This window comes from Babylonia areolata, chromosome 6, assembly GCF_041734735.1.
Source record: "Babylonia areolata isolate BAREFJ2019XMU chromosome 6, ASM4173473v1, whole genome shotgun sequence".
Lineage (NCBI taxonomy): Eukaryota > Metazoa > Mollusca > Gastropoda > Neogastropoda > Buccinidae > Babylonia > Babylonia areolata.
The window spans coordinates 55,256,523-55,271,522 of NC_134881.1; the positions used below are offsets into that span (position 1 = coordinate 55,256,523).

The 15,000-nt window shown below is 44.3% G+C and overlaps 1 protein-coding gene across 2 annotated transcripts in view; it reads left to right on the forward strand.

The window, feature by feature from the left end:
• The window catches only part of LOC143283168 (receptor-type tyrosine-protein phosphatase F-like), a 74,716-nt gene that overhangs the window by 22,548 nt on the left and 37,168 nt on the right, over window positions 1–15,000 (forward strand). For both annotated transcript variants that reach the window (XM_076589334.1, XM_076589333.1), the window contains exons 9-15: window positions 1–98; window positions 4,792–4,899; window positions 5,719–5,788; window positions 7,357–7,535; window positions 9,223–9,424; window positions 10,322–10,501; window positions 11,472–11,603. The exon at window positions 1–98 is cut by the window's left edge and continues 42 nt beyond it. In XM_076589334.1, the coding sequence (XP_076445449.1) occupies window positions 1–98; window positions 4,792–4,899; window positions 5,719–5,788; window positions 7,357–7,535; window positions 9,223–9,424; window positions 10,322–10,501; window positions 11,472–11,603 (969 nt within the window). The remainder of the gene's footprint in view (window positions 99–4,791; window positions 4,900–5,718; window positions 5,789–7,356; window positions 7,536–9,222; window positions 9,425–10,321; window positions 10,502–11,471; window positions 11,604–15,000) is intronic.

Consider the following 15,000-nt stretch of genomic DNA (forward strand, 5'->3'; position numbering starts at 1 on the left):
ACAGTTTCACTGCAGTGAGAGTCACGTGGAACTGTCCCGCACTTGAAGACAGAAATGCCCGGATGGTGGGCTACCTGGTCCGCTCTGTACTGGTGCTGGTCAGTCAGCCATGATGTCTTGTGCATTTCTGTGGCTTTTGTTTTGAATATTGTCATAATCTTGGTTTGACTAACTTGCGTAAACAAAGTGATTCTGTGTGTTCGGTCTTCTGTGTGTGTGTGTGTGTGTGTGTGTGTGTGTGTGTTGGTGATAAACTTTAACATTGCCATTTTGTCCGGAAATACTTTGTCTGTTGATAACAAATTTAGTTTAGACATAGTAGGAAAATGATTCTTCACAGTCATGCGAATAATAGGTTGTAAGACTCCCGAATTAAGCCGTATTTCCGGATCATCAACAGTTTATTTCGCTCAGGCTCGCGTCACGTTGACATGGTGATGGGGGGGTGGGGGGGCAGGGGGGGGGGAATGATGAGAATATGTAAGGGCTATCTGACTTAACAAATTCACTTTCAACCACACCAAGCACAAACAACAGTACACGCAAGTGTAGCACACACAGTTGTTATTCAAATTATCTTTCTAAACACTTTCATACATACTCCATACTTTATGCATGTAGCACGCACACCAAGTATTCAACAACAACAACAACAACAACAACAACAAAAAGAATGCTGGTTCGATTCCCACGTGAAGGGAACAAACCAAGCTCATGAAGCTAAGGGCCTGCTCACACCACTGTCTTGTGGATTTTTTTTAAGGCCTACTCACACCACTCAGTCTTCGGGCCACACACCCACTAAGACCGCTACAACGTACACCCTGTGTGCGTTGTACACAACTTCAGTCAACAGTACTGTCAACACCACCCTATGTGAGTTGTACACAACTTCAGTCAACAGTACTGTCAACACCACCCTATGTGTGTTGTACACAACTTCAGTCAACAGTACTGTCAACACCACCCTGTCTGAGTTGTACACAACTTCAGTCTGCAGTACTGTCAACACCACCCTGTCTGAGTTGTACACAACTTCAGTCAACAGTACTGTCAACACCACCCTATGTGTGTTGTACACAACTTCAGTCAACAGTACTGTCAACACCACCCTATCTGAGTTGTACACAACTTCAGTCAACAGTACTGTCAACACCACCCTATCTGAGTTGTACACAACTTCAGTCAACAGTACTGTCAACACCACCCTATCTGAGTTGTACACAACTTCAGTCAACAGTACTGTCAACACCACCCTATGTGAGTTGTACACAACTTCAGTCTGCAGTACTGTCAACACCACCCTGTCTGAGTTGTACACAACTTCAGTCAACAGTACTGTCAACACCACCCTGTGTGAGTTGTACACAACTTCAGTCAACAGTACTGTCAACACCACCCTATCTGAGTTGTACACAACTTCAGTCAACAGTACTGTCAACACCACCCTATCTGAGTTGTACACAACTTCAGTCACCAGTACTGTCAACGCCAGTTACAATAATTTTCAGCCTCTCAAAACTTCATGATAAAGACTCACCCCAGAGCGACTTCTGACACAAGAATCCCACAAATAGGTTTCATAAATTCACAACACACCGGCCACCTGTGCACTTCAGAAGATCAAAAATAATAATCAAATCAGGAATACAAAGAGATGTCCTGGAAGCAATCCAAACTCCATTCGAGCGCTGACAATTATTTCACTGTTCCATTCTTTTCCTACCCTCTTGGAGCACCCACCACAGTTAATTGTCCAAGCCACACGGCCAAATAGTTCCAGACTCGATACACTGGGTCCGGTTCCTTGTCCTTCCTTAGACTAAGGGAAGTGTCTCCACATAAAAGATATTGCGCTAAGTAATGCCTCACATTAAATTGACGTCTGCCGAGTGAACACCACCGTCCACCTCGGCTCGTAGACCCTGCGCCCTCTCTAGACTCCGGAGTATGCCAGCTGGAGTGAAGGTCGTCCTGTGTAACGTGGCCAGCTGCTGCCCTCTCTAGACGCCGCAGTATGCTAGCTGGAGTGAAGGTCGTCCTGTGTAACGTGGCCAGCTGGAGTGAAGGTCGTCCTGTGTAACGTGGCCAGCTGGCGGACCACAGCCAGGGGACCTGAAGCCAGGCTGAGAGGGAAGAGGAGGGGAGAGGGAGAAGGGGAAGAAGAAGCTGACGTGAGACAGAGAGAAACAACAAAGGTTATCTGCCCTGATCACACTTATTACTACTGACGGGATTCCAAACCGGAATCTCAATCAAAATTTGATCATTTTGATTCACCACACATTTTTTTTCGAATCTGACTTGATTTGATTTTATGTAGTGTAGTAATGTTATTCTGTTTCATTTATTGCTTGTTTGTTGTCCTTTTTTCTCTGAAACCCGTTATGTGATCGTCTCGACACTTAAGCCTCTTTTCAAATTCTATTTATTTATTTATTTTATTCTATTTTATTTTGTTTCATTTGTTTTATTTCATTTTATTTCATTTCTTTTTTAATTCTGTTTTATTGTGTGGTGTTTGTACATTGTGGTGTTTTATTGTGTGGTGTTTGTACAGTGTGGTATTTTATTGTGTGGTGTTTGTACAGTGTGGTATTTTATTGTGTGGTGTTTGTACATTGTGGTATTTTATTGTGTGGTGTTTGTACAGTGTGGTGTTTTATTGTGTGGTGTTTGTACATTGTGCTATTTTATTGTGTGGTGTTTGTACATTGTGGTATTTTATTGTGTGGTGTTTGTACAGTGTGGTATTTTATTGTGTGGTGTTTGTACATTGTGGTATTTTACTGTGTGATGTTTGTACATTGTGGTTATCTTATTTCCTTTCCTTTCATTTCTTTCAATCACTTTATCTTTCGTTTAGTAACGCGTCCTGTTATTTTCTTATCGCTACAGATTTCTCTGCAAGAAGCACGACCCGCTGCTTTTTTCAAGGGAGAGCGTGTCGCCACAGTGCAGCGCCATCTTGTTTTTCTTTTCTTTTCTTTATGTTGTTTTTGTTGTTGTTGTTGTTGTTTTGTTTGTTTTTTTTCTCGTAAGTGCTTGTTTCTGTGTCTAGGCGGACCTTTCTGCTGAATGAAATCAAGGATGCTCCTCGTTGCCTTGAAACTGAAACAGAAACTGACACTGTTGTTCGTGTTCGTGTTCTTTGGGATCAGTGGGGTTTTATTCGTGTGTTTGGGTTCATGAGTGGAGAAATTTCATTTTTTTTTAAAAAAACACAAAACACCAGCAAGTTGTAAAAACAAGACTCACTTTTGATTATAGGTGTCTAACGTTTCAGACATCAGGTCTATCATCAAGGACTGTGTTATCTGGAAATGACAGTAGAAGTTAAAAATTAAAAAAAAAGAAAGCTGAAGAAAAGTTCGACAAGGTTTGTTTGTGAGGTCGCTTGCTCACTTGCGAGCTCTTTTGCTTCAGTTTAGATAGATAGGTATACTGCTTGTTGGGGGAATTGATAGGTATACTGCTTGTTGGGGGAATTGATAGGTATACTGCTTGTTGGGGGAATTGATAGGTATACTGGGGGAATTGATAGGTATACTGCTTGTTGGGGGAATTGATAGGTATACTGCTTGTTGGGTGAATTGATAGGTATACTGCTTGTTGGGTGAATTGATAGGTATACTGCTTGTTGGGTGAATTGATAGGTATACTGCTTGTTGGGTGAATTGATAGGTATACTACTTGTTGGGTGAATTGATAGGTATACTGCTTGTTGGGTGAATTGATAGGTATACTGCTTGTTGGGGGAATTGATAGGTATACTGGGGGAATTGATAGGTATACTGCTTGTTGGGGGAATTGATAGGTATGCTGGGGGAATTGATAGGTATACTGCTTGTTGGGGGAATTGATAGGTATACTGGGGGAATTGATAGGTATACTGCTTGTTGGGGGAATTGATAGGTATACTGGGGGAATTGATAGGTATACTGCTTGTTGGGGGAATTGATAGGTATACTGGGGGAATTGATAGGTATACTGCTTGTTGGGGGAATTGATAGGTATACTGCTTGTTGGGGGAATTGATAGGTATACTGCTTGTTGGGGGAATTGATAGGCATACTGCTTGTTGGGGGAATTGATAGGTATACTGCTTGTTGGGGGAATTGATAGGTATACTGCTTGTTGGGGGAATTGATAGGTATACTGCTTGTTGGGGGAATTGATAGGTATACTGGGGGAATTGATAGGTATACTGCTTGTTGGGGGAATTGATAGGCATACTGCTTGTTGGGGGAATTGATAGGTATACTGCTTGTTGGGGGAATTGATGACAGCGTGGTTGGATGGTAAGGGTATGACTAGGTGGCTGATTTTGGTTTACTTTTGGCATAGTTGAGTATTACGTAGATAAGATTGGGTTAGGTTACGCTGTGTTACGTTCGGTGATGTCAGATTAGATGTATCCATTCTTAAGAACTGTGCGACACTTTCTGGGGAGTCGGGGGCGGGGGAAGGGGGATGTGAAGGAAGGCAGGGATGAACAGAGAAGTGTGTAGAGATGTGGCTGTGGGCATGGAGTCATGGGAGGTGGGGAAAAAAACACTTAGAATGGGAAGGAAGATGGGGTGGGGGATAAAATGGAGTTGTGGGGAGGGGGGGGGACAGGGGGTTGGGGTAGGGTTTTGTGTTTGCGTGGATTTGTGAATGTGTGGAAGGTGAGGGGAGGGAGGGGGGCGGGGTGCGCGTTTGTGTGTGCACAAAACTATGATAGCAACAACCATAAACACTCACACACAACATCATGATGCATCATGTACTGACTTGTCTCTTTTACAGGGAAAGGAGACAAAAACTGATGACGTCAAACACTTGACAACAGCGGACTGTGACGTCATCAATTCGCTTGACTTCTACGTCACTCCCGAGAGGCACTATACCTTTCAGGTAATTAGTTTATTGGAAATGATCAGCTAGTTTTAACTGGTAGACGAAACGCGTCACCAATCTACAGATAGATATGCCTTATTCCAGAAGTTTTGCATCGTGTTCTTAATGCACACTCAGCTGCTTTGTGTTGTGAATTTATGTTTATCAAAGTTGTGTGTGCGTGTGCGTGTGTGCGTGCGTGTGTGTGTTTGTGTTCATCGTCCTCACATCGTCATCAATACGTCTTTGTCATCGGTATTTTCATCAACAGCTTACGTCGTATAATCACTGTAGCCATCATTATCGTCGTCGTCATGCTACACGATTTATCATTATCGGTGTCGTCGTGTGGCATGGTAATGTCACATCTGTCAAATCTCTCGCTCAGAAACATTGCTAGACATTGGTAACGCTATGCAGCATAGAAGGGACTGCTGCTGTGATCACCACTTACCAGTGCTCATTATTGCCGATTGGTTTCTGCCAATGCTTCTGCTGCTACTACTGCTGCTGCTACTACTACTACTTACTTCTACTGCTGCAGCTGCTGCTACTACTACTACTTACTTCTACTGCTGCTACTACTACTACTACTACTACTACTACTACTGTTGCTGCCATTACTACTACTACTGGTCGTAGTAGTAGTAGTTACCATCGTCATCATTATCATTAGTGATATTAGTATCAGCGTTATTGATATCATTATCGTCATCATCATCATCAGTAGTAATTATTACAGTTGTAATAGCAGGAGCAGTAGTATTGTTGCTGTTGTTGCTGCTGTTGTTGCTGCTGTTGTTGTTGTTGTTTCCATGACAACTCTCACGATTACAGGTAAAGGCCCTGGGGGAGAATTACAACGCCACACAGTGGACTACCGTTTCTTATTTTGCTCCCCCAGGACGTAAGTATATCTGTCTGTCTGTCTGTTTGTATGTCTGTCCGTATGTTTGTGTCTGCCTGACTGTTTAAAACTCATTCTGCTTCAAGTACGAGTTAACTCCTACCATGACACTTGTGGACCAGGTACGGGTATTTTCGTACAAACAACACTATTCTAATTTCGTTCATTCTTGCTTGGTACAGTTGGCATTCTAAACTGAACCGTTTACGTATTCCGGAAGCATGAAGAGGAAGCTTTGTTTTAACGATTGAATCCACAACTCTCCGTCACTTTTCGCTGCTTTAGTGAACCGCCCTGTTCTTCCTGCAGTGGTCTCACGTGGTGCTGGTCCAGGGCATGTAGCTTTGGGAAAGAATGAGTTAACTGGTTTGCAACATAAATGTTTGTTTGTTAACCCATACATTCTACCTGTGTCGCCGTGTTCTTTGGTGTGGTTACGCACACAGATCACAATACGCGACCTAACGATCCTGCAGTGCGTGTCAGCGTTCTTTGGGTTAAATGGAAACAATTAGATACACGGCATGCACACCCCGGAAAACGGAGTATGGCTGCCTACGTGGCGGGGGTAAGGAAACAAACGGTCACACACGTGAAAAGTTAATTATGTGTGAGTGTTATGTGTGTGAGTATTTGAGACTGGAACCTGACTGAATGACACAGGAAACGAATGATGAGCGTCCAAGGGCAGCAGTCAATTGGCTCTACCCAGGTAGGCAGCCTGTTGTGCAAATGACCCCGTGTTTGGAAAGCGAGGATAGGCGTTATACAGATATCCATATCATATCATATATCATTATAAACCGTATCATATCATATCGTATGTATCATATCATAACATATATCAAATCATATATTATATCACATATCACATCGTATATCATTTATCATATATCATATTACCATGTCATGTATCATGTCATATCATATCATTTATCATAATATATCATTTATCGTATATCATATTATATATATATCATCTGCTTAAAATAAAAATGGGTTATGTGCCTTACCTACGGATCCTAATGTTGTGAGTTCGAATCACGTGTGTGTGTGTGTGTGTGTGTGTGTGTGTTAACAGTAAAGTCAACTGTTTTATTTCTTGTGACCCCGTTACATACACGCTTCTTTTACGCATACCATACAAACAAAAAAAGAGTGATGTCAAAAGAACTAAACTCGCGCAAGCACGCAAATACATAATAGGGTTGGTTGGTTGTTGTGTGTGTTTTTGTTTTTGTTTTGCTTTTTGTTTTGTTTTGTTTTTTGTTTTTTGTTGTTGTTTTTTTCCTTGGCAGCAGACAACATTCTTGTCCACATCAACAGACAAAAAAAAAAGAAAGAAATAAAATATCGAAAAGAACCACAAACAGCAGAAACAAATCATTTAAGTTTCAACAATATTCTTTGTCAGTATGTGTGGGTGTGGGGGTGTAACAATATGACACATCTAAGCGCACAACAACAACAGAAAACAAACAACACAACACAGCTGACCCTGACCCCTTTGACATTTTGACCTTCTGTCCTCCTCCCCCCCCCCTCCAACTCCCCACCCACCCACCCAGCCTCCGAAGCTGTGTCCAGCGTGACTGTGGAGGAGTTGGGGGCGGAGAACGTGACGGTGCAGTGGTCAGTGCCCGCAGTGACCAACGGTCAGCTGACCGCCTACGGCCTGAGACTGGTGGACAGCGTGCACCACACGTGTGTCACGTGGCTCTCCGTGCCCCTGGAGAGGTCAACAGAGGTGAGGAAGAGCCGTCACTGGCTGGCTGTTTTAGATCAGTGGCTTGCTGTTTTGAGTCGTCACTGGTTGGCTGTTTTAGATCAGTGGCTTGCTGTTTTGAGTCGTCACTGCTTGGCTGTTTTAGATCAATGGCTTGCTGTTTTGAGTCGTCACTGCTTGGCTGTTTTAGATCAATGGCTTGCTGTTTTGAGTCGTCACTGCTTGGCTGTTTTAGATCAGTGGCTTGCTGTTTTGAGCCGTCACTGGCTGGCTGTTTTAGATAAGTGGCTTGCTGTTTTGAGCCGTCACTGGCTGGCTGTTTTAGATAAGTGGCTTGCTGTTTTGAGCCGTCACTGGTTGGCTGTTTTAGATCAATGGCTTGCTGTTTTGAGTCGTCACTGGTTGGCTGTTTTAGATCAGTGGCTGGCTGTTTTGAGTCGTCACTGGTTGGCTGTTTTAGATCAGTGGCTTGCTGTTTTGAGTCGTCACTGCTTGGCTGTTTTAGATCAGTGGCTTGCTGTTTTGAGTCGTCACTGCTTGGCTGTTTTAGATAAGTGGCTTGCTGTTTTGAGCCGTCACTGGCTGGCTGTTTTAGATAAGTGGCTTGCTGTTTTGAGCCGTCACTGGCTGGCTGTTTTAGATAAGTGGCTTGCTGTTTTGAGCCGTCACTGCTTGGCTGTTTTAGATCAATGGCTTGCTGTTTTGAGCCGTCACTGCTTGGCTGTTTTAGATCAATGGCTTGCTGTTTTGAGTCGTCACTGGCTGGCTGTTTTAGATCAGTGGCTTGCTGTTTTGTTTTTTCGTTTGCATGTCTGTCTGTATTTGTCTGTGTGATTTTGTCTGTTGTTTTGTTTTTGTTGATTTTTTGTTCGTCCGTCAGTCTGTCTGTCTCTCTCTGTCTCTGTGTGTGTCTCTCTCTGTCTCTCTGTTTGTCTGTCTGTATCTCTCTCTCTCTCTCTCTCTCTCTCTCTCTCTCTCTCTCTCTCTCTCTCTTTGTACGGAAGGTTGGTAAAAACAGTGCAACTGTTGTCAAGGAGGGGGGTGGGGGATGTAGAATTTTCGCACGGTGATGTTAGCATTAAGCTGATTTTTTTTAAAATACGTTTGTGCCTTAACTATCTTCGTCTGTCTGTCTCTTTGTCTGTCTGTCTGTCTGTCTGTCTGTCTCTCTCTCTCTCTCTCTCTCTCTCTCTCTCTCTCTCTCTTGCACTCTCTCTCTCACTCCTTCCCCCCCTCTCTCTCTCTCGCTCTCTCTCGCTCTCTCTCTCTCTCTCTCTCTCTCTCGCTCTCTCTCTCTCCTTCCCTCCCTCCCTCCCTCCCTATCTCTTTCTCTCACCCTATCCCTCCGTCTCTTATGTGTTCAAACTGAGTTTATTATCGTCAAGTACTGATGTCACTTTTGTTCGTAATGTATCTATGTACCTGTACAAGGCTTTTAAGTTTAGAGAAATAGTTACTTCCTAAATGTTCTATTACTTGTAATTAATGTTTGATCATTATATGATTCGCACCTTATGTTGTGTACATTGTGATTTGTTCGCACACCCCTTCATCAGGGGCTGTCTCTTTCACACAGTCATACGCAGATTGTATCACACACACACACACACACACACACACACACACACACACACACACACACACACACACACACACACACACACACACACACACACACACCTGTAATATAAACTCAACATCACGGCAGCCAACACCTACCGGAGGACCATGGGCCGACTGCGTGACGCGAGATGACGGCGATGTCGTGACCTTTGTCCCCGGGAACCAGGCTGTGTCCTTGACCCTGCGTGACCTTCCACCTGACACGTCCTTGACACTGATTGTCTACCCCGGAAACAACGCTGGCTGGGGCCACCCCGCCAATGTTTCCTTCCACACTCTGGAGACAGGTGTGTGTGTGTGTGTGTGTGTGTGTGTGTGTGAAGTTATCAGTTAACGTGGGTGGCATTGACCATAATCCTATGTTCTCCTTTATTCTTTTTCCATTATATATATATATATATATATATATATATATATAGAGAGAGAGAGAGAGAGAGAGAGAGAGAGAGATAATAATATAGATATATAGATATCGTATATATGAGTGGAGTGATGGCCTAGAGGTAACGCGTCTGCCTAGAAAGCGCGCTGGTTCGAATCACGGCTCAGCCGCCGATATTTTCTCCCTCTCCACTAAACCTTGAGTGGTGGTCTGGACGTTAGTCATTCGGATGAGACGATAAACCGAAGTCCCGTGTGCAACATGCACTTAGCGCACGTAAAAGAAACCACGGCAACAAAAGGGTTGTTCCTGGCAAAATTTCGTAGAAAAATCCACTTCTATAGGAAAAACAAACAAAACTGCACGCAGGAAAAAATACAAAAAAAATGGGTGGCGCTGTAGTGTAGTGACGCGCTCTCCCTGGGGAGAGCAGCCCGAATTTCACACAGAGAAATCAATTGTGATAGAAAGAAATACAAACACAAACTTTATCAACCTTCAAGGCAAACTGTATCCGCCGGTCCCTGCCATGCCGAGGGTAACTTGCCTTCAGGCAAAATGATTTTTGACTTGACCTGATTGTCATAGTCGGATATGACTGACGAATCATACAATCATACATCACAGTACAAGTACACGATGGATGCCTTTGATAGCGGTTGATGTGTTTTTAAGGCATGTTTATAGTCTACTGGATGATGTAAGGCGCTTTGAGCAGCATTGGTGCTGGGTATCACGCCATTGAAAAACTATGTATTATTATAATTATTATTAATATAATTATTATTATTATTCCCACCAGTGCCCAGCTCCCCGACCCACATCACCGCTTGGCCAATCAACGCCACGGCCTTGGCAGTCACGTGGACGCCGCGCGAGCCGCGGGCCGGCGCCACCAACTACACTGTTGTGCTGCACAGGGCGACTGGTTTGGACAACACCAGCCTCACTTTCCTCGCTTCCACCACCATCACCGTCATCGGTACTGTGTGGGTGTGGGTGTGTGTGTGTGTTGCGGGGCTGTTGTGTGTGTCTGTGTGTCTGTCTGTGGGTGTGTGTGCATCCTTTGTGGATACGTGTACATGCATGTGCATCCTTTGCATGATAACGTGTACATGTATGTGCATTATTTGCGTGAAAACTTTTTACATTCACGTGCGTCCTTTCATCCTTTGCGTGAAAACGTGTACATGCATGTGTCCTTTGCGTTAAAATGTGTACATTCACGTGCGTCCTTTGCGTGAAAATGTGTACGGCATTCACGTGCATCCTTTGCGTTGATGTGTACATGCACGTTCGTCCTTCGAAAGAAAAGGTATGCATGCACGTGCATCCTTTGTTAACATGGGAAATGGCACAGGCCTCCTTCGTGAAAACGTGTATATAACTGTGCATCTTTGGCGTGGAAACGTGTACATGCGCGTGCATCCTTTGCACAGACACGTATACATGCACGTGCGTCCTTTGTGGAAACGTGAATATGCACGTGCATCCTTCGAGGACACGTGTGCAAACAAACTGCCTTATTCTGTCCGACAGCTTAGTCTGTGTCCTTGTTCAAATCAGCTCTCAAAACTCGCCTTTTTGCACGATAAGTTTTTTGGGGTTGTTTTTCTTTGTGTGCCTTGTGTGTTGTCTGTCTACCATGGTTGGTGTGGGGAGAGAGGAATGAGGCTGTATCAGTATGAATGTCCGGTGTGTGTGTGTGTGTGCGTGTGTGTGTGTGTGTGTGTGTGTGTGTTTGTGTGTATGACCTATTTATTTTGTGATGTGTATAGGCAAATGAATGTTTCGAAATGTATTTGCATCAATGTATGTATGTGGAATTGTATTTGTCAACGCATCTGGGCTCTCCGGAGATAGAGCGTCCAAATATTCTTTTTTTTTTCATTGTCGTTGTTATTATCATGATCATTATCACGTGCCAGTCAGAGGATGATGTGGTTGTACAGGGTGGAGCCGCCACAAGGCAGTGGTCTCAGGTCTGTGGAGCGGCTGGCGCTATTCCATCACCCTCCGCACCTCCACATCAGTGGGGTCAAGGGCCGTTCAGCTCGACCGGCCAATCGAAATGCCGCAGTCCCGTGAGTCGGCATGTCGTCACCGGCGGCGTGCTTGTTAGAATAATGTTTGGTTGTTTATTATTGTTAATAGTGGTAGCAGTGGTAGTAGTAGTAGTAGTTGTAGTAGTATTTGTATTTGTATTACTTTTTATCACAACAGATTTCTCTATGTGAAATTCGGGCTGCTTTCCCCAGGGAGAGCGCGTCACTACACTACAGCTCCACCCATTTTTTTGTTTGTTTGTTTGTTTTTTCCTGCATGCAGTTTTATTTGTTTTTCCTATTGAAGTGGATTTTTCTGCAGAATTTTGCCAGGAACAACCTTTTTGTTGCCGTGGGTTCTTTTACGTGAGCTAAGTGCATGCTGCACACGGGACCTCGGTTTATCGTCTCATCCGAATGACTGCCGTAGTAGTAATAGTCATTATTTCTTCTTCTTCTTGTTCTTCGTCTTCTTCCTCCCTAGTCCCCCTTCTTCTTCTTCTTCTTCTTCTTCTTCTTCGTTTGTGGGCTGCAGTGCCCACAGTCCCTCATTATATAGTAGTGGACTTCATAACGTGGACTTCTACGTGTATGACTGTTTCTTCTCCGCATTGAATCCAGCAGTATTCCGTTCTTTGGAGTGTGCTGTGATCTTGTTTCCGTACCCCTCCGAACACTGATTACGGGATCTTTAACGTGCGCATGTGATCTTCTGCATGCCGGGAGGAATCAGGACTGGAAAGTCTACACATCTGTCGACCTGAGAAATCGAAAACGTCTCCACCCATGACAGACCAGGTGCCGTGACCTAGATTTGAACCCAGTGCCTTCAGGGCCCCACCTGTTTCGCCCGTGTATGTTTTTTTTTCTGACGTGCTCCTTGAAAATCACGTCTGAGTTAGGACAAAATCGAAATATGGGATCTGATTAATTACACATCTAGAAAGCGTTTAGTGAATCTGTCACGATTATATCGGTACTATTCAGTTTATTACTATTGAGATACAAAGACGTTTGCAAACGTGACATGAAGGCACTTGAGATCAACACTGAGTCCTGGGAGGACCTTGCAGATGACCGCAACAGATGGAGAAGCACTCTCAAGAATCAGCTACGGATTGGTGAGGACAAACTGTCAGCTGCTGCAGTAGAAAAGCGAGCTCGCAGGAAAGGGACGGCAGCCGACAGACCAGCATCAGGTATTTGACCACTGCGACAGAGACTGTTTCTCCAGCATCGGCCTCTACAGCCACAGGCGACGCTGCTTGGTCCAAGCAGACAGTCCAATTAGACATTAGGTCGGATATACTCTATCCATGGTCAGCTATGACCGAAGGAAGCCTACTACTACCCGGTTTGTTCTAGTATGTTCATATTTATGTTTCATTTTCTCAAGGAGGCGTCACTGCGATCGGGCAAATCAGTCTACAGCATGCACTTAGCGCACGTAAAAGAACCCACGGCAACAAAAGGGTTGGTCCTGGCAAAATTCTGTAGAAAAATCCACTTCGATAGGAAAAACAAATAAAACTGCACGCAGGAAAAAATACAAAAAAATTGGTGGCGCTGTAGTGTAGCGACGCGCTCTCCCTGGGGAGAGCAGCCCGAATTTCACACAGAGAAATCTGTTGTGATAAAAAGAAATACAAATACAAATACAAAATACGTTACATCACATCTGCCAGGCAGATGCTTGACCAGCAGCAAAATTCAACGTTCCAAGTCAGGCCTGGAGTGCATGTTATATATCTGTGTACCTGTCAGAGTGGATTTCTTTACAGAATTTTGCCAGAGGTCAACACTCTCGTTGCCATGGGCTCTTTTCCAGTGCGCCAAGTGCGTGATGCACTCGTCGGTTTATCGTCTCATCCCAATGACTAGACGCTCAGTTTGATGTTCCAGTCAAACTTAGGAGGAAGGGCGAGAGCGGGATTCGAACCCACACCCTCACGGAAAATCAGTGTTCAAATTAATGTTCAAAGTTTAGAAAAAAGATAGAGAGAAAAAAGATAGTACGTGTAAAGTGCACGCCTTGGCGCACGACGGTAAAATATCAAATATATCATATCAAATGTACACCTACACTGCAAATGTTGCGCACTGCTAGTATTTGACATCTTTGATATCATCCAATGTTCGTTGTCATCTGTCACATCTCATGACAAATAAGATATGAGTGCTCAACCCCCTCGTTCACCCACCCCATCTAGCTAGAGAGCAGTGTGGGTTGTGCGGTTTGCACGAGATACTCAGTCTGTCTCGGTCTCAGTTCAGGCTGTCACTGAACTGAGATCAGCCTCTTCCTTGTCAACAAATGACAAGATTCTGGGCTTTTCGCCCGCGACTGTCAGAGGAGGCAGCCGTGCCAGTCTTTGGCTCTCTTCAGGGCTGTTTGCCCGTCTGGACGCTTGTAGTGGGGATCACTTTCCTCCGAGTGGTCGTGGTCTCTGTGTTCTCTGTGTGAACTTCCAGCCTTGGGGTAGTGGTACCTCTTCTGGAAGGTAAGAGGAGACTGTAAAGACAGTCCTAACCTGTGTTCTGTCTGTTCGTCTTGCGTTCATGTCTATGTATGAGAAAAAGAGAGAGAGGAGGGAGTGAATGTTTAAGTAAATATATTTTGCGATTTTATGTGCATTTGTAGGATGCGTATGCATTTTAGACATAAATTTTATAAGAATGTGATAAAATAGTTACGTGTGTTGAAAGGGTTCAACTGTGAAATCTAGATTTAAGTTTTCCTTGTGAACCCCTTCAGTTGTTAGTTCTATTAATGTGTGTGTATGTGTGTCACTGTATTATATATGATACATAAGCTAGAATATTCCAAACTACCCCCTTATCCTTTTCCGTTATCCTTGCTCTTGGGTGTGGTTGTTGTCAGCCTTTTAAACTTCCGAAATAGCGCAGCTGAGTAAAATTGGAACTATTCTGTAGCCCATGTGTTGATCAGGGAGGGGTTAAACTGAAATTTTGTAAGATTTGTTTTCTTTACGAATTCTGGGCTAGGTACATTTAGGTTGTTTAATTGGGTTTGTCCAAGAGTGAATCCTAACAGTGGATAATAGGCTATACTTTCGTGCTCATCCACTGACTTCCCCACCCTTCCACTGACCCTCCACTGTCTCCCCGGGAACCCCTCTGCCTGCCTTTGGCTTCCTTAGTCCAGGCCTCCGTTGGCTGCTGCCGCCTGCCGCTGGCTGCCGTCGCCAGCGTTCTCTGGCCTGGCGCTCAGCTGTCTGGGTGTTCGTCTCTTCGTCTTCGTCGTCACTGCTCTTCGCCTTCGTCGTCGCTGTTCTTCGTCTTCGTCGTCGCTGTTCTTCGTCGTCGTCACTCACTGTTCGTCTTAGTCGTCACTGTTCGTCTTCGTCGTCACTGTTCCTCGTCGTCGTCACTTACTGTTCGTCGTCGTCGTCACTACATCATTAACGTTGTGCTT